Source organism: Protopterus annectens, chromosome 8.part0, assembly GCF_019279795.1.
Source record: "Protopterus annectens isolate FY-2018-M chromosome 8.part0, PAN1.0, whole genome shotgun sequence".
Classification (NCBI taxonomy): domain Eukaryota; kingdom Metazoa; phylum Chordata; order Ceratodontiformes; family Protopteridae; genus Protopterus; species Protopterus annectens.
Genome location: NC_056741.1, coordinates 1,397,562,457 through 1,397,585,804, shown reverse-complemented (window position 1 = coordinate 1,397,585,804; position 23,348 = coordinate 1,397,562,457). Strand labels below are relative to the sequence as shown.

Here is a 23,348-nt window from a genome sequence, read left to right as displayed (position 1 = left end):
GTGGCCATGTTGGTTTTGGTCTGCTGGTCCCTGCATTGTCATTCCATGTATTACACAAAACCCACATTTGTGGGTTTATACCCTTCTTTTTTATGCTTTTATACAGCGCAGCCCGTTTGCGCGGGGCTGCGCTGGGTTTAAACATCGGCGATTGCCGAAAAAAAAAATTATATTTTTAATATTTTTGCATCGGGTTATCTTGCCAATGGCCACATATTTGGCCATTGGCATGCTGCCTGATTCATATGCAACCTTTTTTGGGAGCTGACATCGCTCCGTTGTGGATTTTGCAGAAATGTACTCAGTTGTCAACTGAGTACATTTCTGCAGCTAAAACGTTTCCTACATGGATTGGTTTCTGCTTCGTGGATCGCTAATATACCTCATTTGCATACCTTTCTAATGCAAGTGAGGTATTTAGCTTGTCCACGCCCAGTCCGTGTAAGAGACGTTTTAGCTGGTCTCTTGCACGGAGTTTAGGGCTGTTCCTGGATCGCGAGGCTTGCATGGAGTGTTGCACGTCTCTTACACTCCGTGCAAGCCTTCGTGAATCCACCCCATTATCTTACTGAAGAGATATTATCTTGATAAACAGTGAGGAAGGAAGTCCAGAGGGACTTGGCTATTCTGAGGTAGGATGAAATCCCAAAACCAGATGAGCTACCTTCCATGATCATTAGAAATCTGGCCATTTTTTGGTAAATTACTTGATGGAAATCTTCAGTGAATCATTAGGTTATGCAGATGTTCCAGAAGACTGGAGCAGAAAAAATCTAGAGAAAGTAGAGTTGTGTAATCAAATTTAAGATATCAGTAGATGTTCAAATGATCACTACTGCAGTAATTTAGGTTATTTGGGTTATATTCTCTACAGGATATAACTGATGGCCAGCTTACAATGCTTCAGGTAGCCTTCCATAAGCCCAAACTGTAGTTAGCTTGAGCTGAGCTGACTAAAAATACAGGTTTGGGTGCCAAGCCCTTCAAATCATTCATGATAACTGAAAGAGGGAGGTTAAGCCCTGAAAGGACATTGCCAGAGAAAGAAATTTACATTTCCACACCCTGGCAAAAAAAAAAAAACACTCCAAAAAATAAAGGAGAGGCCGGGTGGGCTACAGCAGTAGTGATTATTTGCACATCTACTGTTATTGTAAGTTTACTTACACAGCTATACTATGTTCTTCATACTGATCACTGCTGCAGTAGCCTAAGCTATGTGAATAGATTACTATTGCTTAGAACAACAGGTGGGTGAAAGGAAAGGGTCTAGGAGCTCCTGAAGAATGGTCCTAGTAAAGCCTAACCTATACCTGGAAAAGGAATCTAGTTTATACTGCTTTGTAAAGGAATGCACAGGTGATAAAGGTGCTGCTTCTAGAAAACGTCTAGACTCCAACCCTTTCCAAAAAGACACAAATGAAGCCAAGGTCCTGAAAGAGTGTGCCTTGACCCTGTCTGGGATAGTTTTGTTGTGGTAAGTATAACAAAAGGTAATAGCCTTAGATAGCCATTTGGAAATAGTCTGTTTTGACAGAGATTGTCCCTTCTTCTTACCTTCACAAGAAATGAACAATTGATCCAAAGATCTGAAAGATTAAGTTCTGTAAAGATAGTACTTGAGATGTCTGTGGACATCCAAGGTATGAAGTACTCTTTATCCCTCATTTTTTAGCTTCTGGAAAGAAAACAGGGAGATGGATAGTTTGGCTTAAAGTAAACCTGGATACCACTTTAAGCAAAAAAGAAGGCATAGTTCTCAAAAAAACCCTGTCCCTATGGAAAACAAGGTATGGTTGACTCACCATAAGAACTTGCAGCTCAGATACCCTTTTTGCAGAGGTCAGAACAATAAGTAAAACTGTTTTCCATGTTAAGAATCTCAAGTCAGCCAGATTAGCTAGTTCAGATGGAACAAGTGTTAGCTTCTCTTTTACAAAATTAAGATCCCAAGGAGGGGCCACTAGTTTTCTTGGAGACCTCTTATGCAATAACCCTTTCAAGAACATTTTGACATGAGACTGCATTGAAAATGATGGATCCATGGGCAGACATGCTGAAATGGTTGATAAACGAACCTTGACAGAGGAATAAAGAAGGCCATAAGATAGCAACCCATGCAAGTATTGTAGACCCAGAGAACAAATAATCCTGAATGTGTGCTAGTTATGTTGTTGGCACCAACTAGAAAACATTTTCCATTTGCTAATATAGGATTTTCTAGCAGCAGGTTTTCTTGCCTCCATTAGTACCTGCTGCACATCCTCAGTAAACAGGTGCCTAAAAGGAATTAAGATGCTATTATCCAGGCAGTCAATTGAAGGTGATTGATACTGGTATGTATCAAATACCCTTGTTCTTGTGTAAGTAGATCCAGTCTTCGTGGAGGCTTATAGTAATTGCCACTGGCCATTTCCAAAAGAAGGAAGAACCATGACTGCCTGGGACAGAAGGGAGTCACCCCTATGATCTTGGGGGATTTCTTCTGAATCTTTAGGTGTACTTTGGATATTAGTGGGAAGGGTGGAAAGGCATACAGGAACATTCCTGCCCAAAGAAAAGAAAAGGCATTTGCCTTGAAGGCCTTTTACATGGAATGCTGTAAAATTTAATTTATGGCAAACTACAGGACTGAGATTTGAAAATATAAAGGTTGTTGATGCTAGGACCAACGATATTTCAGATACCATTGTATCTTTCTTATGTGGAATCTTGCCAGAGTTATCATGAGAATCATGGATGCCATGAGATCCAAAATCCTGAGGTATTTCCTCACAGTGACTGATGTCTGAGTGGAAAACCTTAGAAATAAATCTAAATAAAGATCTATTTTTCCTGTGGAATAAAATCTTTTTAAATTGAGGTATCTAGTTGGCATCCCAGAACCACAATCTTCTGTGAAGGAGCCAAGAAAAACTTTTGAACCTTTTCTTGGAATCCCAACATGTGTAAGACATTACTTATCTAAGAGAGAGAGACAGAGTGAGAGAGATTCCTGATATTTTGAAAGAGACTCTGTAAAGATAAGCAAGTTATATAAATATGGAAAGATGTGGATGTCCTGCAACCTGCAATAAGCTATAACTGGTGCTAGATACTTTATGAAGGGTTGTCCAAAGAGTAAGGCAGAGAACTGAAAATGTGATCCTGACACACAAATCCTTAATAAACATGGTATGGATGAATAGGGATGTGATGTTAAGCATCTTTTAAAGCTAGCGTTGCCAGGAAACTTGAAAGAGAAAAAAAGGTAACAAGTTATGAAGTGACATCATTCTGAATTTGGGCACTATCACAAACAAGTTTAGAAAAGAAAGATCCAGAAATGGCCTCTAAGAATTGTCTTTCTTTGGCAGTAGGAATATCCTGGAATGAAAACCATTCCACATCTGGGAGGGAGTAACTAACTGGTTCTAGCACTCCTTGTGACAGCATGTGATGGATGAAGAGCTAATAGAAACAAAAGAGTCTGATCTTGAGGATGAGGAATGACCCCCTGGAAGGGAGGAATTTCCTCCCACTGCCATCTGTAAACTTGTTGGATGACCTTCAGAACCCATTTGTCTGAAACTATCTGTGTCAAAGAGGAAATGTAGATTCAGACTTTTTGGAAGAAAAAAAAGGCACCAGAATGGGAGGAGGTAACAAGGTCTCTTGAATATTCGTTCAGACTTATTGGGCTGTTCTTGGTTTTGGGAGGTTCAAGGCTTCTTTTAAATCTCTTTGCCATGTCGCCTTAAATGTCTGTTTACTTGTATTTTGTTGAGACTGTTTATTCTATTTTTTTTGACAAAACTGGATAAGGAGATAGAAAATCTCTTTGAAAATCTGGAATAGCAGGACTGAAAAATATTAAGAGATTCCCTGGATCAGCTTTCCCCTTTCATCACACTTTTAAGCACCTCAGTAGAAGAGGGGAAAACACTAAATCTCTATCCAAGGGATAATTTAAAACCTCATTCTTATTAGAAAGAGTAGGATTGGAATTAAGTAAGTGTTTAGAAGCAGGTAGCTCAACTAAAGTTATAGATGCTGGTTTAGGTTTGGGAACTGTATATAAAAATTTAAAATGCTGAGAAACTTTATATGTCCTGTCAGCCTTTTTAGAGACAGCTATCTGACTATCAGGAAAATTGCAGACAGTAGCACATGCATCCTCTAAAACAGAATAGGACGATGGCTGCAGGTCCTGGGATATCCTTTTGTAACAACTCATAGTATTTTCTGAGGGACTGAGAAACCTCAGTGTTCTCCCATTGAAAATACTGGCATATTCTAGCAATAGCCTCAGAGAAAGAGAAATACCAACATGGAAAATCAGAAACTGAACTCTCCAATGAGTCTGAATCAGAAATCTGTGGTGAAAAAAATTGTATCTTTCCCTGCATCTTCCTGGTCAGATTCAGAATCTTGAATCTCTACAGAAACAGAGGAATCCATCTAGCCACTTTACAAAAAAGATTCAGTCTGACTTAAACCCTGAGCCAGACTCAGTCAACTACTTCTATCCAAAGAAGATTGAGGAGGAGGAAATATATACTTGTTTTTCTGTTTGTTTTTGATAGGAAAAATGGGAGCAACTGTGTTGCTAATGGCTGCAGCAACTTCCACAGGGATGGGCACAGAATTATGGCACAAAAGTGAAAACTTCCCTTTTCCATCTCCCAGGACCATCAAGAGTGGCTCTTCTTTGCCCATTGAGGGGATCCCAACAGCTGCAGTGGACATGGTTAACTCCCTATTTATTATGGTTGTAGGTACTAAACCAGAGGAATCCAGGGTAAAAGATAAGTGGTCTTTTTATTTATTTGACATTTCTTGACCGGGATAGTCCGACTGGAACAGAGCCCTTTTTCAGCGGAGGCCCGGGCAGAAAAGCTCCAATGTACAGTAGAAGAATACAAAAATAGTAGATTAAAAATTCTGCTATTTACACAGTACACAGCAGACGAATGCAAAAATAGTGGAACACAAATTTTTCTAAATACACGAATACAGTAATGATTGTTAATTGTATTTAAATAAGGAAGGCAAGTGAGAGTTTAACACAGATACAGTCAGATAGCAGCTTAGTGTTGTAATGGAGTCAGAGCAGATGGTAGGTAGTTGAGGATGATGTAAGTAGGATAAGTAGGGGGGTAGGAGCAGTGGGATTTGGGGGGGGGTGTTTGTAGCAGTTAGTGTGGAGGGGTGATTATGAGTTGATAGGTTTATGGATTAGCAATTGTATGGGTCCTAGTATGAAATAGGTAGCCTGCAAAGAGTTGGGAAAGGTTGTGTACTAACTGGCAAGAGGTAAGTAGGAGAGAGCAGGCCTTGAGGTATAAAGGTAGAGGGTGGGTGGAAGGAGGAGTGTAGGGAAGAGGGGGATTGATACGTAGTAGGGAGGGAGGATGAGATGGATAGTAGGATGATGAAGGGAGGGTGAGAGAGGTGTGAACAAACCAAGATGTGTACTAGGTTCAAGGGGGGAGGTTGCAGGGGCAAGTTGTGAGGTGGGTAAGGTAGTGATTAAGAGAGATCTTGAATGGGTGGGTCTTGAGGTACAAATGTCCACAGCAGAGTCACCTACCTATGGCTGAAGTAAATTGGTAGACTGTGGTGGTGGCTAATTCATAACTTTTTCTTTTTGTGGCTTGAAGAAAGACCAACCGTGGAACTGCCATTTTGCTCCATGGTCAAGCCGAAAATAGTGCCTCTTTCCTGTGTAATTCAAGCAGCAAATACCGGTTAAAACAAAAAGTCATTCAAAGTCAATTTTTTCACAGACAAATTGAGTAAAAAGTACTTTAAACCACACTAGCAATCCCACAAAGACCTTGGGGCTAGTAATCTGTTCCATGGTCAGGCCAAAAATGGTGCCTCTTTCCTGGAGAAGACAAGCAGCAATTGCCAGTACACACTACCAGTCTACAAAAGTTACTTTGACAGAAAAACACTTTAAAAACTGTTTAAAGCACTATGCTAGCCCCACAAAAGTAAGATTAACACAATTTATCCACAGAAAAATGGTTTAATTTACTTTATACTACTTTTAAACTGACAGAAAAAAATGAGCACTCGTTTAAAAGTACATTACAGTCTTGAGACAGTTCATTAAAACACAACACTCCCATCTTTAAAATAACTTTTCTGAAAAGGCAAGTAATGAAACATCAACACAGTTAAAGAAAGATATGTTTTTTTTACCCCAAAGGGAACTTATCTGCCCAGCAAAGGAAAGGAAAAGCCATCTGTTGATCCTTGAAAGCCTCAGAGGAGTGTTCTGTTTGGCAGCAGTAAAGCTTTGCAAGGATTCATGCCCAAACTTGCCTTTTAGTTAACGCAGCTTGAGTTGCCTGACAGCTTGGATGCATGGAATATGCCAAGAAGCTTTGGAAATGGCTGGCTGTTATATTCTTGGCAGGATTAACCCATATAAGGTTACTGCAGCAGTCATCAATATGATAAACATCTAAGAGGTTAGCCAGACAAAGGCATTGTTACAGAATTCAGTTTTGGGTCCCAAAGTCTTATTAATATCACATGCTGATATGTCAGAAGTGGTAACTAACAAACTAAACCTTTTCATAAATAATATTAAATTGGAGCTGAGGTCCTGGATGGAGTACATGCCTAAAAAGAGCCTATGTATGAATCCTTTTTGATGGGGAATGTAGGTAATTGTAGATTTTCAACATTTAATGCAGATAAGGTCCCACACTTTGCATACAGCAATCCAAATGTCATGTAGTATTAAGGGACACTAAACTGGGGGTGGGGTTGACTTATGTTGACTTGCTGAAAGATTTCTCAGAAAGTATAATTACTATGTAAATAAACTGCTGAAATCCACAACCAGTGAACCTCATAATAAGCTTTTTTCATGACGGCAATTCCCCACCTGCACCACCCAGAAGAGAGGATATCCCTAGACTTATAAAAACCATATTCACAGACACGGAGTAATGGGGGAAGTGAAAACTCCATTAGCATGAAAAAAACTTTTCGGTGAATTTACTTTGCAGTAACTTCATAGCAGAAACTGCCATCATACTAATGGCTGTCTCCATCTGGGATATACACCTGCCAAAAAGGATCAGTAAATATTCATCATAATAGCCTTAGACCTCCATACACTGGCAGAGGAGATAGTAAAAACAGATGTTAAAGTGCTGGGTAGCATATTGTGGGGCTCAGATGGAAAGATAAAGAGGTTATAGCATCTGTCACATGTTGATGAGATCAAATGTGTATTCCAGTATACACTTCTAAACCTACAAGGAAAAGATATGAAAGAACATCATAGTGTCAGCGTACATTTCTAAACCTTCATGGAAAAGAGTTGGAAAGCATCAGCACACATTTCAAACCATACAGGGAAAAAGATAAAAAAGAGCTGGAAGAGGTGATGGTCACAAGGATAGAGAGGAAGACTACGAAAACAGGCTAGAACATCTGGACTTGTACTCACTAGAACAGAGACAGAGGGTAGATGGTGTATGAGGAAAGTGAAGATGGGAAACTGAGAGGGAAACTGAGAAAAGAAGGAGATTCAAGGGGAGAGGGCTATTAGACGCAGCTTACATGTTTAATTTCCAGTCAAAGAAAGTACTTTTTGCTAAGAGAGTTGTGTATCCTTGGGACTGGCTGCTTGCATGTGGTGACTGGATATGAAATCGGAGGAAAATCTTACTGAACCACAGTGTCAAAACATCTTTCAGTAAATGCCTTTCCATGTACTTAACTGCCAAAACACTAAAATTCAAACACATGGACACACACACATACCGTAAACAAATTCACAATCAAAGAAAACACACCAAACATCTTTTATATTCTCTCACCATGCATTTAGTGAAATAGGAATTGACTGAACTTATTTATAATTTCTGTTTCAACAAAAATGTATTCTGACAATTTCCTGCTAATGAATAGAGATATTCTTTTTTCCGCACAATTTTATAAAGACACATATTTTTCTGCTGTGTTGTTCCACCAGACTTCCTTATTTATAGCAACACTACAGGCACATGAAGAAGACAAACTAGTTTAATTCATTTTATTTTTCAAAACATGGTGCTCGAAAACTGATATTTGGAGTCCCAAATGCAGTACACCTCCAGTTTAATTACACATATTATTGCAATGCATTGTTTACATCCTCCTATATTAATAAGATTTCATATATATTATAATAAGTTGTTAGCCAATGTGTCATCTCATTAAAACATAGAACAGAAGAACATTACCAGCAACCAAACATTAGAAGCACTTTTTCCTTAATGCTGTTGGTGCCTAAATAAAACTAAATAATAATAGCTCTTAGTAAAAAGCAAATATACAAAGGCAGATTATTTTCAGATATGACAGAGGACTATTTTGGAAAAATGCAAATTATGAAGCAGTTAAAATTACTCATTTGAAGAATGCTGCAAACAAGAAGAATGGGGGAGGAGGTCTCTGCTTGAGTTATAAATTATGTCTGCATCCAGTGGCTTCACAGTGTGGAAAAGATTCAGAAGATGGAAACTGGTTAATTACAGACTGTCATAGCTCCACAACAAGAGACTTAGGCAAAAACTGCTCCTGGGTATTCTACAGAGAGTGACTTTTTTCAGCATGAACCTCTGACTCCAGGACCAAGTTGTCAATCAAAGCCTTGCAGTGCCTTCATTGTCTCCTGGGCTTCATCTTCATAATCCTTTGCAGTCTGTCTGCTGAATTATATGAGAGAACATTAATTGAATAACTTTATTAGTCAGAGAAAAGATATCCTCTGGGAGAATGCAACTACATGAACAGTAATCCATTGTTTTCCTCTACAGCGCGTCTATTTTCATTTGATCTTACATGTAGCTTAGTGAAAAGGACATCAAACACAGATCTTTTCTCAAGCAATTTCTTAAATAATAATGATCCCGCATGCTGAAGTGTGCAGATATTGCCAGTTTGCGCATTGTATGCACAGAAGGGATATTGCAGCTAGCATTTGTTTTACACACACACACACACACACACACACACACACACACACACACACACACACACGCACGCACGCACACACATAAATGCATTACTTGGCATCATTGCAATGAAAATGTTGTTGATAAAGCTACTGGTCAAATTATATAAGCAGATGATGTGACAGAATTCCACATGGGAAACCGAAGTTTGAGATAAATGGGTAAGTTGTTTTGTAAGGTGTTGATATTGTTAATCTTCACATTTTTACAGCTAAAATGCATTCTTTGAGTTAAAAGCATGTATCCAAAACTAAGTATAGAGCTCAAGCTGAAAGATACATGCTCAGATTTCTGACAAGGTTCATGACATAAAGGCAACATCAGTCTGTTCTGTCAATCAAAATCAGATGCTGTATTTTGTCAGTTCCAATACAAACACTGAAGAAAAACACTACAAAAAACTGATGTGTGATTGCAACAATGATATGCACCATGTGAAATAAAACTACCACCTGTTGAAAAATGGTAATGATATGTGGTATTATTTCTTAGTACAGCTTTATACCCATTATAAGGATATCTGCAGCGGTGAGGAAATGGAGACAGTTATTAAAATGGCTTCCAGAGACATTATAGTGTTAGTTGGGGATTTCAGTTTAAAAAGCATAAACTGCAAAAACAAGCAGTGACTTGTTGACAGGGTGGTCCCATTGTGCTCAGCAGCAATATTACTTTTTCAGTTATTATAGGCATAATACCCAGAACTGTAGGTATAATACATTAAAATATGTCTGTGTGCATCTGTCTATGTATGTGCATGCATGCACATTACCTACATGATTCTATTTCTATTAATCACCAATGTACTTTGACAGGAAACACAATGAAAACAATTGTGATTACTTTCATTTAAACTCAAAAACATCTAACACAAGAGATCATTAGTGTAAACAAATGTGTTACATTTACAATAACAAGTACTGAAAACTTTGCTTTCACATGGGGGGTGGGGCTTTTCCCCCAAAATTCCCTGACATGATGGCTCTGCCTCCACATCCCTGGAAATTAAATAAACTAACTCACTGGTTGCACAACTACAGAGAAAGAGGAGAACTCCTGAATTATATTACATCGATTTGCTAAAGTTTGATCATAATATAACTTGACCATTTTCACCTCTTCGTCTTCTTCTTCTTCTTCTTCTTTCAGGTTTTCCCAGTTAGGGGTCGCCACAGCGGATCACCTGTCCACTCATGATGTTTCCAAAAAATTCAGGACTCAATCAATGCATTCCCTGACTAAACTAATGGCCACCATATATATATCAACATGAAATAGATATAAAAAGTGTACACACCCCTGTTAAAATGCCAGTTTTTTGTGATATACAAAAATTAGACCAAAATAAATTATTTCAAAACTTTTCCCACCTTTAATGTGACCTATAACCTGTACAATTCAATTAAAAAACAAACAAATCTGTTACTGGAAAAAAATATAAAAAATAAAAAACATACAATAAGCTAGTTGCATATAATACTTTGTTGAAGCACTTTTTGATTTAATTACAGCATTCAGTCTTCTTGGGTACACACCTGCCATCAATTAAAGAGACTCTGATTAACCCCAAATAAAGTTAAACTGTAGGATTTTCCTGACATGTACTCAGTTGCCTGCTACAGCAAAAGCCATGGTTCACAGAGAGCTTACAAAGCATCAAAGGGATCTCATTGTTGAAAGGTATCAGTGAAGATAAGGGTACAAAAAAATTTCCACAGCATTGGATATACCATTGAACACAGTGACGACAGTCATCAAAAAGTGGAGAAAATATGGGACAACAGTGATGTTGCAAAGATCTGGACGGCCCTCCAAAACTGATGAAAAGACAAGACGAAAACTGGTCAGAGAGGCTGCTAAGAGACTTACAGCAACACTGAAGAAGCTGCAGGAATTTCTGGCAAGTACTGGTTGTGTACTACATGTGACAACAATCTCCCGTATATTCCATATGTCTGGGCTATGGGGTAGGATTGCAAGACAGAAGCCTTTTCTTACACAGAAAAACATCCAGGCCCAGCTAAAATTTACAAAACAATACATCGTCTCCCAAAAGCATGCGGGAAAATGTGTTATGACCTGATGAGACCAAGGTTGAACTTTTTGGCCAGAATTCCAAAAGGTGCATTTGGTGCAAAAACAACACTTCGCAGCACCAAAAGAATACCATCCCCACAGTGAAGCATGATGGCGGTAGTTTCATGCTTTGGGGTTGCTTTTCTTCGGCCAGAACTGGGGGCTTTAGTCAAGGTGGAGGGAATTATGAACAGTTCCAAATACCAGTCACTTTTGGCCCAAAACCTTCAGGCGTCTGCTAAAAAGCTGAAGATGAAGAGGAATTTCATGTTTCAACATGACAATGACCCCAAGCATACATCCAAATCAACAAAAGAATGACTTCACCAGAAGAACATTAAAGTTTTGGAATGACCCAGCCAGAGCCCAGACCTAAATCCAATAGAAAATCTGTGGGGTCACCTGAAGAGGGCTGTGCACAAGAGATGCTTTTGCAATCTGACAGATTTAGAGAACTTTTGCAAGGAAGAGTGGGCAAATATTGTCGAGTTAAGATGTGCCATGCTTATAGACTCCTACCCAAGAAAACTGAACGCTGTAGTTAAATCAAATGGTGCTTCAACAAAGTATTAGTTTAAGGGTCTGCACACTTATGTAACCAGCTTATTGTACGTATTTTATTTTTTATGTTTTTCCCCTAACAGATTTGTTTGTTTTTCAATTGAATTGTACAGGTTATAGGTCACATTAAAGGTGGGAAAAGTTTTGAAATGATTTATTGTGGTCTCATTTTTTTATATCACAAAAGCCTGGCATTTTAACAGGGGTGTGTAATTTTTTATATCCACTGTACATTGTGTGTGTGTGTGTGTGTGTTTGTGTGTGTGTGTGTGTGTGTGTGTGTGTGTGTGTGTGTGTGTGTGTGTGTGTGTGTATTTTCTGACATAGAATAATTTATGATATCCCATTAAGGAAAAGGAGCCTACCTGAAAAAAGGTTGACTCGCCTGTCACATCTATCTCAGAATTCTTTAGTTTTCCCTTTCCATTCACCTTATTGGCAACATAAAAATATGCATTCCCTATCAAAAATCATGTTTTTTAAGTAATATTTGATGAGAAAGAAAAAAAAAACATTAAATCTCCAGATTTCTACAAGATTATAAAATAATTTGTTTATATCTTAATAGATCTTACTGCACATGTGGTAGGACTGATGTGCTCATTTGACTGAGGTAACATTCTGTTAGTTTTAACAGTAAGTCAAAACACATGAAATATTTCTCTTCTATGGATTATTATTTTGAATAATATGCAATATAAAGTACTAGTCAGGCATGCATACCAGCTGATTTGTGCATGCAAGACTTGAAAACAAAATGCTGACAGATTAGGGAGATGGGGAACAAAACAAAGCAGAATAAAAGAACACAGCAAACCTACATATCGATGTGAATAAGCTAGGCTACAGTAAATGAGTACTGACTGGATAAGGTTTAATTTCATACGTTTTTAACTCATCAGTTTCAAATGGGGTAAGTGGACTTCTATACAAAAAGCATTGCTTAAGCCATTTCTTTGAATGTGCCAACAGGTACTGCAAAAAATGTGCCCTTTTTTTCATCAGGTTAAGTTCCTGATGTGTTGAAACTGGGGAGTTGCATCTTGTCTAGATGGGACCTGATGAAATATGAGAGAACATCTAATGCAGTTGTGTGAGTACTCTGAATAATGGAATCAGGTCATTACACAAATACTTTTTATAACAAGGGGAAAATAATGATCGTTGTAGAAAAACAATTTACATGAATTCATTTTATGCAGAGGTGATTTAATTTAAAAAAAAGTGCAATACATGTTTTTATTAGCAGGGCTAGCTACTTTACAGTTATGCTCAAGTGACTGGTATTGTCTATGGTGCAAATTATTTTTTAAAGTGGTGATACTGTATGATGTTTTGACAATTAAAAGCTGTGATATGGAAAATGACTCACTCAGAGAGTTTGATTTGTTTATATTAGTGATCTGCAAAATGATGTTAAATAATATTTTTTCTGCAGTAAGACAATATTCCACCAAGTATGTCAGGAACAATTTGCATATAAAAGTTAAAAAGTTCTAACAACGAATTCTGAAAATAATAGCAGATCATATTCCATATACTAATTTATTTGGTTATTTACGCAGCTTATTAAAGAAAATAGTAAAAGTGAGTTAGTTTTTAACAGACCGCGCCAGATGTATTAGTGCTTTTAATGCTTTGTAGAAATGTGGCGACCCTATAGTAAATGAGATAAGCCTTTTGAGCTAATAACACTGAAGGTGCCAGGAAAGTTTATACACTAGTTTAATGAATGCCAAAACATGTGGGTTTACTGCACAGTTCATCAGAACAAGAAAATATAAATCAGAAATACTTACAGAGACTGTGCAGAGTTTGTTAAATGTCTTCAGCCCAAGGCCATCAGTAATTGCTAAGTAATGCACGCATCATAAAAAGGAAAGATTTAGCTATATCTGAGTATGTAGCACAGCTGCACAGTCTGGCAGTGCATTGTTAATTTGGAGGAGAATTGGCTTAAATGTCCAGAAACAGATTTGTACTCAACATTTATGATGAAAATATTCAAAAAGGTTACTGCCTGAAGAAGACCTAACATTAAATAAAACATTGAGGTCAGCAATTTTCATGGAAGCAGACAATAAAGATGTACATGTGCTGTAACATGGAAGAAGCTGCAAAATATATTACTAAGCTGTAATAACAGCAGAGGTTTATTCACAAGTAACCAAGATCAAGCTGCTCCAGCATCAAGTACAGAAACATAAAGACTCGAAAGAGAAGGCTGTTCACTGCTTTTCATAGAAAACTGCTGCCGGTGTGACTTCTGAGTGTGAGCTATCTGTAATTAATTTGTTTTGGGAAGTTTATCCCTTCTCCATGTTTGTGTGACCATGTAGCTGGTAGGGTTGTCCCCACATGGTGGTTACAGGGGTTCTGCCACCTGAAAAAATGCTTACAGTTGAACGTTTTGCATTTTTAATGTTTTGAGCATATGTGTTTGGTGTTTTGTTCCTGCTGTCTTGAGGTCTGGGATTTCAACGGTATCTGGACTACGATATTTGAACTTGCCATTATTAATAAGATAAGTAGTAACACAAAACACAGAAAAGTACATGGAAGGAACCTAATGTACATAATGAGGGCAATGCAACAAATGGAAATAATTCAGAGGAAATAAGTGGCATTTCCCCTTGATAACTGCCAGGCATCTGCCTCAGCTAGACCTGGTCTGCTGACGCATAGGATATGAGGGTATATATATATATATATATATATATATATATATAGGTTCATAGGTGTTTACTAGGTTAATGACCACAAGGGCCTTTTTAAGCCTAGCCATGCATCCCAAATTGCTGACAAGTTTTGACACCCTTGATAAGTATAAGCAAGGGCCTGGGAGATGATCCATTTACAGGTTACCTATAGGTGCCAAACCAGGGATGAATTTACGGTTTCCCATCCAATTGTCCAAGTTGCACTTGAATTGGGTTAGGGAGAAACTCTGCTTCACATGGATGGGGAACCTGTTCCATAGATTAGGTAGTCTCTGCAACATACCTATCTCTCCAGCAAGTCCTATTTATATCACAGGCAAGGTTTATGTCTTTAGAACAGGTAATTCTGGAGCTGTTTGTTTTGTGGACATGCAGGAGGTCCATCAGAGTGGGATCTGACAATGCCCTGTATGTCAGGCATAGATCTCCCCTCAAAAATATATGTGTGTGTGTGTGTGTGTGTGTGTGTGTGTGTGTGTGTGTGTGTGTGTGTGTGTGTGTATGTGTGTGTGTGTGTGTGTGTGTGTGTGTGTGTGTGTGTGTGTGTGTGTGTGTGTGTGTGTGTATATATATATATATAAATATATATATATATATATATATATATATATTCATATATCTATATATATATATATTCATAGATTAGTACTAGGCTAACTGCCCTTGTGAGCCATTTTAAGCCTAGCCAATTATCCCTTGTGAGACTCACACCCTGTATTTGTAAGGCAAACACCTTAACCATTAGGCCACCCTCCCAACCTTAGATATGTGTGAGTGTGTTTGTCTGTGCACATGTGTGCTTATAGGCATAGTTATATGTACAGTTAGTATATATATATATATATATATATATATATATATATATATATATATAATGTGTGTGTGTGTATATTATATATATATATATATATATATATATATATATATATATATATATATATATGGGTCTAAGACTCTTACACGAACGCAATTTTCACCGGATTATGAATGGGCGGGCATAATTACATGAAAAATGCTTTTCAGCAAAGCAGCATTTTCGCATAAGTATGCCTGTTGTGCTGGTCGTGCTACGGTGCGGATAAGGGAAAATTCCCTTTTCCCCACTGTAGTGTGATCTTGGAGTGAGAATATTAAAGTAGAGGGGGGTGCAGGGGGGCTTGCCCCCTGCATAAAAGTAGATTTAATGTTTTTTTTTTTTTTTAACACACTTTAGCGAAAGCGCTTTTTTGGTGAAAGCACTTTCGTTAAAGTGTGTTTGGTGATAGTGGATTCGGACTGTTGAACTTTCGTCCTAGATATATATATATATATATATATATATATATATATATATATATATATTTATATACTATATATCTTTAAGTATGCTAATGACTAGCTACAGGACAGGCATTCTGTGTGGTACATCTTTTTCCAGACTGACTCAGAGTACAAATCTCATGAAGACTGGAGCCACATCGGCAGTCTTTAATGTCAGTATTGCTTACTGCATATCACTCTAAATATCCCAATACTGCATAGTACTGAAAGAAAATAAATATATTTGTTTTTGAGAATTTATATATTTAGAAATATAGAAGTATAATTTCCAGTTAGGAAACTGTTCAACTGCAGCCACTAGGAACTCTGGCAATGCCAGACAATTTAATATGAAGCTGGAAGTTTTGGCTCCATAAATTTGATTTATTCCATATTAGAATGGTAATAGCTTTAAAAAAATCAAGCAGAAGAAATACAGTATGCCATATGTACCCATATTGCTGAGGGAGAAGAAATGTAATGTTCTGCTTTCAAGTGAGGGGAGAACAGCAGCAGTTAGAAAAAAGTTTAGAAATTCTGGTGATCCCAGAAGGAACTTGCCGTATATCTGAAATGTTTTCTGTATAAGTGCTGAATGCCGTACAGAAACTTTTGATGCTCATATTAATGAAGTAGAGAATCCAGTGAAAGATTGAGAATTTGTATGTTGCATGATGTGGTAATAGAAGAAAATAGTTTCTGGTTTATAAAATGATAAAACAAGGGGTGTGCTGTTAAGCAAACCAGACCTTATCAAAACTTGTATGCATAATTAGTGAAATTATGAAAACACAGCTAAAATAATCAAAAGAAGAAATTGAAGTGAAAATGCCACATTATGAATCAAATTAAAGGGGAAATGCAACATTTAAAGAGATCATGTTGTAACAGTAATGCTAATGAGAAACAGGTATGGTGTGTACAGGAAGTATGGCACAGTTAAAATCTATTACTTGTGAGCTAGGGGTGGCCATAAGAATGAGAAAAGAAATAAATTAGTTTTGTAGAAGCTGTGGTAGACTAAGCTTACAAAAATGTGTAAAAGTATGTCCAACAGAATTTGTATTGCTTTTAAACATAAAAATGAACACTGGTCATTTTTTGGTACTACTGAAGTGAAAAAAGTTGGTATGCTGAAGAATGAAAAAGTAACAGAAGCAGTAAGAAAAACTAAAATTTGCACTTTATATACTAGTTGCAGATATCATCCTAAATGGAAAAAGAGTCCTGACTTTAATGAATTTTTAGTAGGTGTGGAGAAAGAATAATTTTGCAAAATGTTTTTCAAAGGAAAGACAATTTAGTTCTAACAGAATCTGTATAGTGTTGAACCAAAACATGACAATTATCAGTAATGATACTGAAGTAAAAAGATTTGGTGCAGTGTTTTAAAAAGCATGAAAAACAGTGATACAAATGGAGCATGCCGGAGTGTTGACAAGAAACGCTGAGAATTAATAATGAAAATATTGAATTTAAGTTAGACACTGATAAAGAGTCATTGGGTCAAAGGGTGTTGAAATGTATAGATAGAAAAATAATATATATAGATAGAAAAATAAGAGGGGTAAGGTCCCATTCCTAAATGCAGCACTTAACAATGTTAACTCTTCTAATATTGTGTGGGCTTTTATCATGTGTGAAGCAGAGAATGACTAAATAAATAAAAATCATGAAAGAAGAGAAAATATGCACATTCAGAAAAAGTCATAAAATTGAAGTAACATCTGTACACATTTGTTCCAGGTGATTTGGTCACGTGGTATTTCTTCAACACAAGCAGTATTCTTAACAGTCATTTTACAGGTAATTGAAGCAACACGAAGCAGCACGAAAGAATGTTTTAAATTTAATTGATTATCTGTCAATGTCAGACATAAAAAAAGACATGATAAGAGAATGCTATAGCTTCTAAATAGGTTAAAATAGCATAACACCAATTTAAATAAGAGCAAATATAAAATAGTGACAAGTCTAAAATATGTGGGTCATAGGCCAATGTCGAAGAAACTGAGGTATAATACAGAAGACATCAGTGCGGGTATGCAAATACCAAACCAAGGAGACAAAAATACATTAAAGAGGTTTCTGGGGATGATGCAGAATCTGCAGTTATTATGTCTAGGATGATCATCCTCTAGAAAACCTGTTATAGTAAGTTATATCTTTTGTAATGGAATCAAGAGAAAAAAAAAAGTTTTAACATTCTCAAGAAACTATTTTCAAGAACAACATTTAATTGTGGTACAAAAAGCTAGTTGTTTTATAAGTCAATGGCAGTCAGAATGGTATAGCAGCTGTGGTTTTACAACACAACATACAGGTTTCCAATGAAACTATTCACAGCATGCTCAGATAGAAAAGAAATTTTAGCAGTTGTGTATAAATTTAAGAAATGCCATGAATATATGTGTGGTAAAGATGTTTAGGTAGAAAGAGGCCTTGTAATTCATATTCAGAAAGCCTTTGTTAAGACACTTCAAAAAAATGTTACTTAATCTACATACAGTAAACTCTCAGTTAACCAGAACTCACACAACCAGCACTCTCATGCAACCAGCAAAAAATATCAAAGAAATACAGTACAATTTTCGCGTGTTGCACTTTCTGTTTTCCCCCACAGAAGCATAGCTTAAGTTTTTAGAGTTTTTGAGTTTTAAAAAGGAAGACAGGAATAAATTCCCTCTCTCCCCAACCTTAGAACAAGTTAAACCAAACAAATAGTACAGGGTACAGTATTAGTCATGCCTATTTTAATAGTAACTCCCAATCAACCAGAAAATACAGCTATCCGGCATCTACCAACCCCCACGGGTGCCGGTTAACTGAGAGTTTACTGTAAGTATAATGTGAAAGTGCAATACAGCTCAGGTAAGGAACTGCATATAGTGTGTGTGTGTCCATGAGTGAGTGTGCATATGTGTGTGAGTACTGGTATATCCCAGTACGGGAGGGGTGTTGATTGCTCAGCATGCAGTAAATGTTGTGTTACCAATGACAGTGAGCATGCTCTCACTGCATTCCAGTGGCTTCTTTCCAGCTTTATTGGTAGCTAAGTTCTACAGCTGGAATGCAGCGGTATTACTATGCATGCCCATTGGGGTCATCCAGGGTTCACCGAAGTGCTGTCTACTAGAATGCTTTTATTTGAATTAAAGTGATTGAATGTAATGCATTTCAGACTGATATAGTGGTCCAGTATTCACCTATTCCCTTTTCTCTAGTATTGTATGGTGTCTGAGTTCGCATATTTAAGATAGTGAGGATGGTGGTCTACAGTTTCCCCATGTACAGGGTGCAGAGGAACTTTTCTCCTAGCAAATAAAACTTATGCACTTCAATGTGCCTTACTGCAATAATTCTATTCTTCAGTGTATTTTACATAGTAGAATGGAATCTGAAGTATGTGTCTTTCAGTATTATGTCATAAACCCATTAAATATACCATCTACTTATTTTTATTTGTTATATATTCATTTTACTTGTATTTGATTACTAGAAAGACCACACTTGGTCATGCAAGACCCATTTTTTTTAGAGGCCCGGGAAGAAAAACTCCAAAAACTTATTTAGTGAAAGAAAAACTTACATACAGGTTATAGCTGAAATTTTTTGTGTACAAACAATATCTGAAGTATAGTGATTACAGATTCAACCTAGACTGGAAGGTAAAAAATATATATAAAATCAGCAATTGCAGCAGTACGTGTAAGACTAAAAATCAGATGAAAGTAAAACAGTGAATAAGATGGCAATGCAATAATATAAGGAAGTAATCTGAAAACAAGTTTGAATCAGCATTTACTGCCATATTCTCAAAATAAATATTAAGTGAGAAAGGTATATCCACTATAAATAGGTTGGAATGTGTGACTGCATAAGGACAGATTAGATACATAACAACATACATATTTTTGGGATAGGATAACAGGTATGTCAAATTTAATGAGAAATCCATTATAATAAGGATGGAAAGCAATGAGACATATGGAAAGACTAGGTTAAGCAGGTGGATATGTATTATGGCTGAATTACAAACATGAGTAAACCAGAAGTGATATAATATAGGTTATAAATTTGTGACAAGTAAAAGTTGACAAAGAAAGAAAAGTTAAGTATTATAGTGAAAAAGGAGTTTTAAGGATACGCCAGTCATGGCAGAATGGAAACAGACGTACAAGAAGGAAAAACATGCCAGGAGTTAATGCAGACAGAGATCCAAAGTTGCTGAAATGTATAAAGATCTAGAGGACTGAGTAAAAATATGGTTTAGGAGGGGGTTGCATTGCTAATCAGCTCACTCAAAGTTACAGAAAAGAAGTGCTTCAGGGCTCACATCAACAGTTTTGAAAAGAGCAAAATTCTAGAGTTACTGATGACAGGAGAATTTCTGTTATTTGAGAGAAGGTATGGGGGGCACAACTCATTAACCAGGTGAGGAAGGTCAGGGGCAGACTTTAGAATTAAAGAGATGAGTGTATTGATTTTTCTTGAAACTTGTTTTGATTTTGGGTTTGTCTGAAAGCAGTTGGCATCTAGTTATAGAGTTTGACCACATGACATGAGTGCAAAGCTACACCACATCACATGCATATGATGCCTAGTCCTGATAGGCAAGGTATTTTTCTTTAGAATGGAAATCATTCAGTTAGGTATAATGATGATAATTGGGAATACCATCCAGTTTTTTTATGCACAGCAATATATTGGTGAGTTCTGCTAGGGAGATAGGTGGCAAAGCTTGTTGTTTTGTTGTTGGATAGTGTGGTGGATAGTGTAGTTTGGGGCAGCATAGAGTAGATTGAGTAGGAGGTGAGCACTGACAATAGCTGTTTTGGATTGCTGTGAGAGATAGGTGTTGATTTTGTGTAAAACATCTAGTTTTCTGCAAAGGGGAGGGTATGATCTAGTACTTCCACATCACTATTGTGCTGTCTGTGCTTACTAGGGATTTAACAGCATTTATTATTGCCATCATTTCTTTGACATTTATGCATTTTGGTCTGTCATACTTGTTTACCAGACCCTGAACTTACATTCCCTTGGATACAGCTGTCCAAGCAAGGTCTGAGGCATCTGTGATTCCAGACTAAGAAGGAGCTGGAAGGGAGGAGAGCAGACCTGGGTTGAGAGGTAACAGATCTACCCATCAAAGTAATTTCCTTTTGACAAACTCAGACACTGGGATCTAAACCTCCATAATAATTTCTGAAAAAGCTACCCCTAGTGACAACAGTCTTCGACCTGGCATTATGCAGTTAGGCTACCCCTGTTTCTCCTGCCAGCCTTGTTGACTTGGGTCTCTTGAGGCAGTGTAGCAATTACCTCATGCACACAGACAACCCTCTACTAATAAAGTAATCTAGTACAGAGTGCAAGAGAAATAGTTACAGCAAGAATCTAGAATCCATGCTCTCTCTCACTCAAAACAGTAACATGGAGAAGGTCGTCAACTCACCCACAACTACATATTCACATAGTACCACTACTCATACACATACCACTACTCAAACACATAATCCACATACATGGAGGTTCTCTCAAAAAACTTACTAAAACACCAGAGACCTCCAAAACATAAGTCTGCTACAGATAACACAGTCTCCACAGCACCCATGACACATACCAACATCAATGTCTCACCCACAAAACCTGTAAGGTGTAACACTTGAAAACCAAGTTTTCTTGTCATTGGAGGCTCAATAGTGAGACACACAGATGTCCCACTCACCAGGTTGGACAAGGAGAAAGTCATGGTCAGCTGCTTGTCAGGTGCCAGGATCTGCCAAATCACGCATGCACTCAGGTCTCACAGCAACAAGTACCGTTATGACTCTGTCATAGTTCATGTTGGTGTAAATGACCTGAGACATACCTTGCTGGACTATATGAAGAGAGACATGGTCGACCTCTCTGAGTATACGTCACAGTCAGGTATGTCCCTAGCCTTGAGCAGCATACTACCTTCACCTAGAATGATGCCACAGTATAAACAAAAAAAATATTGATTTCAATAATTGGCTTAGATTTGGTGTCATTCCAAGGGGATCTAGTTCTTGTTTGCCTGGAAAGCCATGGTTAACAAACCACGCTGCTTTGCCACAGACAGTTTGCACCTTGTACCCCTAGGCTTTCAGCTGCTAGCAAAGTCTCTTGCCTTCCCCATGGTGCCTTTTTTAGGCAAGGTCTTGAAAACAACATTACTGAAGTGAAATTAAACCAGAAATTGCACTGCCTGGAAGCACTTCTATCCCTAGAAGATGTAGATGTCTGTGCAGTCACAGAAACGTGGTTTAAAGCCTCAGAGAGTACCCTGGCCCTGCAAGGTTACAATGCCTTCCACACTTTTAGACTGAAAAATGAACATGTGAAAACCAAAGGAGGCAGTATTTCAATGTATATTAAAGATAAACACACCTCCAGTCTAGTTAAACTGGATAGTTCCATGAAGTTACTCCAGGTCTAGGTTATGGTGGGTAAGACTCCCATTCAAGTCCCCAGCAGATGACAGAGACAGAGACTGGTTGGAGAAAAACAGAAACTATTCCTTATAAAGGTCTGCTTTGTACTGAGGAAGAAAAACCATCATGAGTGTTGAATCTAGAAGGCATCCCAGAAATACTATGCTGTCAGAAAGAATGGCAGAAGATTTCTGTATGTTCATGTGGACTGAGAAGGAGTTCCTTTACCCAAGCAAGAGTTATTTGACAATTTGTATAGAATCTGGAAATATAAGACATTTGTCTAAATATGGAAACTGTGACTGCTTTGTAACCTGCAATGAGCCTTTACTGTTGCCAGACATTGTGCAAACACTCGTGCAGCTGCTGACAGCCCATAGAGGAAGACAGAGAACTGGAAATGTAAGACACTGAAAGTCTTAAAAAAGTGTCTGACATCATTGAGAACTGGGGTGTGATAATAAGCATGTTTGAAACCCAGAGTAATAAAAAACTGAGAAGTGAAATGAGAGCTAACAGAGACTGTTGGGACAGCATCTTAAACTTTGAGGTGACACATGAAGGGGGTATGCATAGTCAGTCTGCCTTTTTAGACTGCCCTTGTCTTTTTTCAGCATCCCTGTCACTGCTTTTTGAAATTTTGCTTACCTGAGCCTTGCTGAGACTGGTTATTCTGTTTCATGTAAAAGGACACTGAATTGAAAGAAAAGCTCCTACTAAATGGAGGTGGGGGTTGAAAAATCTGAGAAACCCCTTGAATTAACTTTCCTCTTTCATCAAATCTTTTAAGGACTTCAAATAAGGAGAGCAAATGATAAATCTCTATTTGGGGATGCAGTCAGGCTCTCGGTGTTGACATTCTCTGGTAGATTTTGTGAATGTTATCAAGCAAACCTTCTTATTAATGTTCCAGTAGCAGCTGCTTTATATACAGCATCAGCAAAGTAATAAAACATTTAGTGTCTGTTTACCGGGGTAATAGAGGCTATTAAAGAATTCAGAGATGCCATAAGCTCTGATGAAAAAAAGTTAGCAGTTACCTTTTTCATATCTTTACAAGAAGCAAGCAGCAATTTTCTACATGTGAGCATGACAATTCAGAATTCTGAATGATGAAGTCAAAAAAATATACTTTCTTCCCAAATATTTCCAAAGTTTTCCCATCTTTGTGAGAAAAATAGCAGAACCCGATTTGGGATTTGAAAAAAGAAATGTGTGGGTTTGGA

At 37.5% G+C, this 23,348-nt stretch overlaps 1 protein-coding gene across 6 annotated transcripts in view; it reads right to left on the bottom strand.

Moving 5' to 3' along the window:
* Window positions 1–8,026: 8,026 nt before the first annotated feature.
* Window positions 8,027–23,348, bottom strand: part of HOATZ (HOATZ cilia and flagella associated protein) — a 437,779-nt gene continuing 422,457 nt past the window's right edge. For 3 of the 6 annotated variants that reach the window (XM_044080984.1, XM_044080989.1, XM_044080988.1), the window contains one exon: window positions 8,027–8,699. In XM_044080984.1, coding sequence (XP_043936919.1) covers window positions 8,630–8,699 — 70 coding nt within the window. In that variant the 3' untranslated portion in view covers window positions 8,027–8,629. The remainder of the gene's footprint in view (window positions 8,700–23,348) is intronic. The other 3 variants (XM_044080985.1, XM_044080987.1, XR_006365904.1) reach the window with 3 other exon arrangements.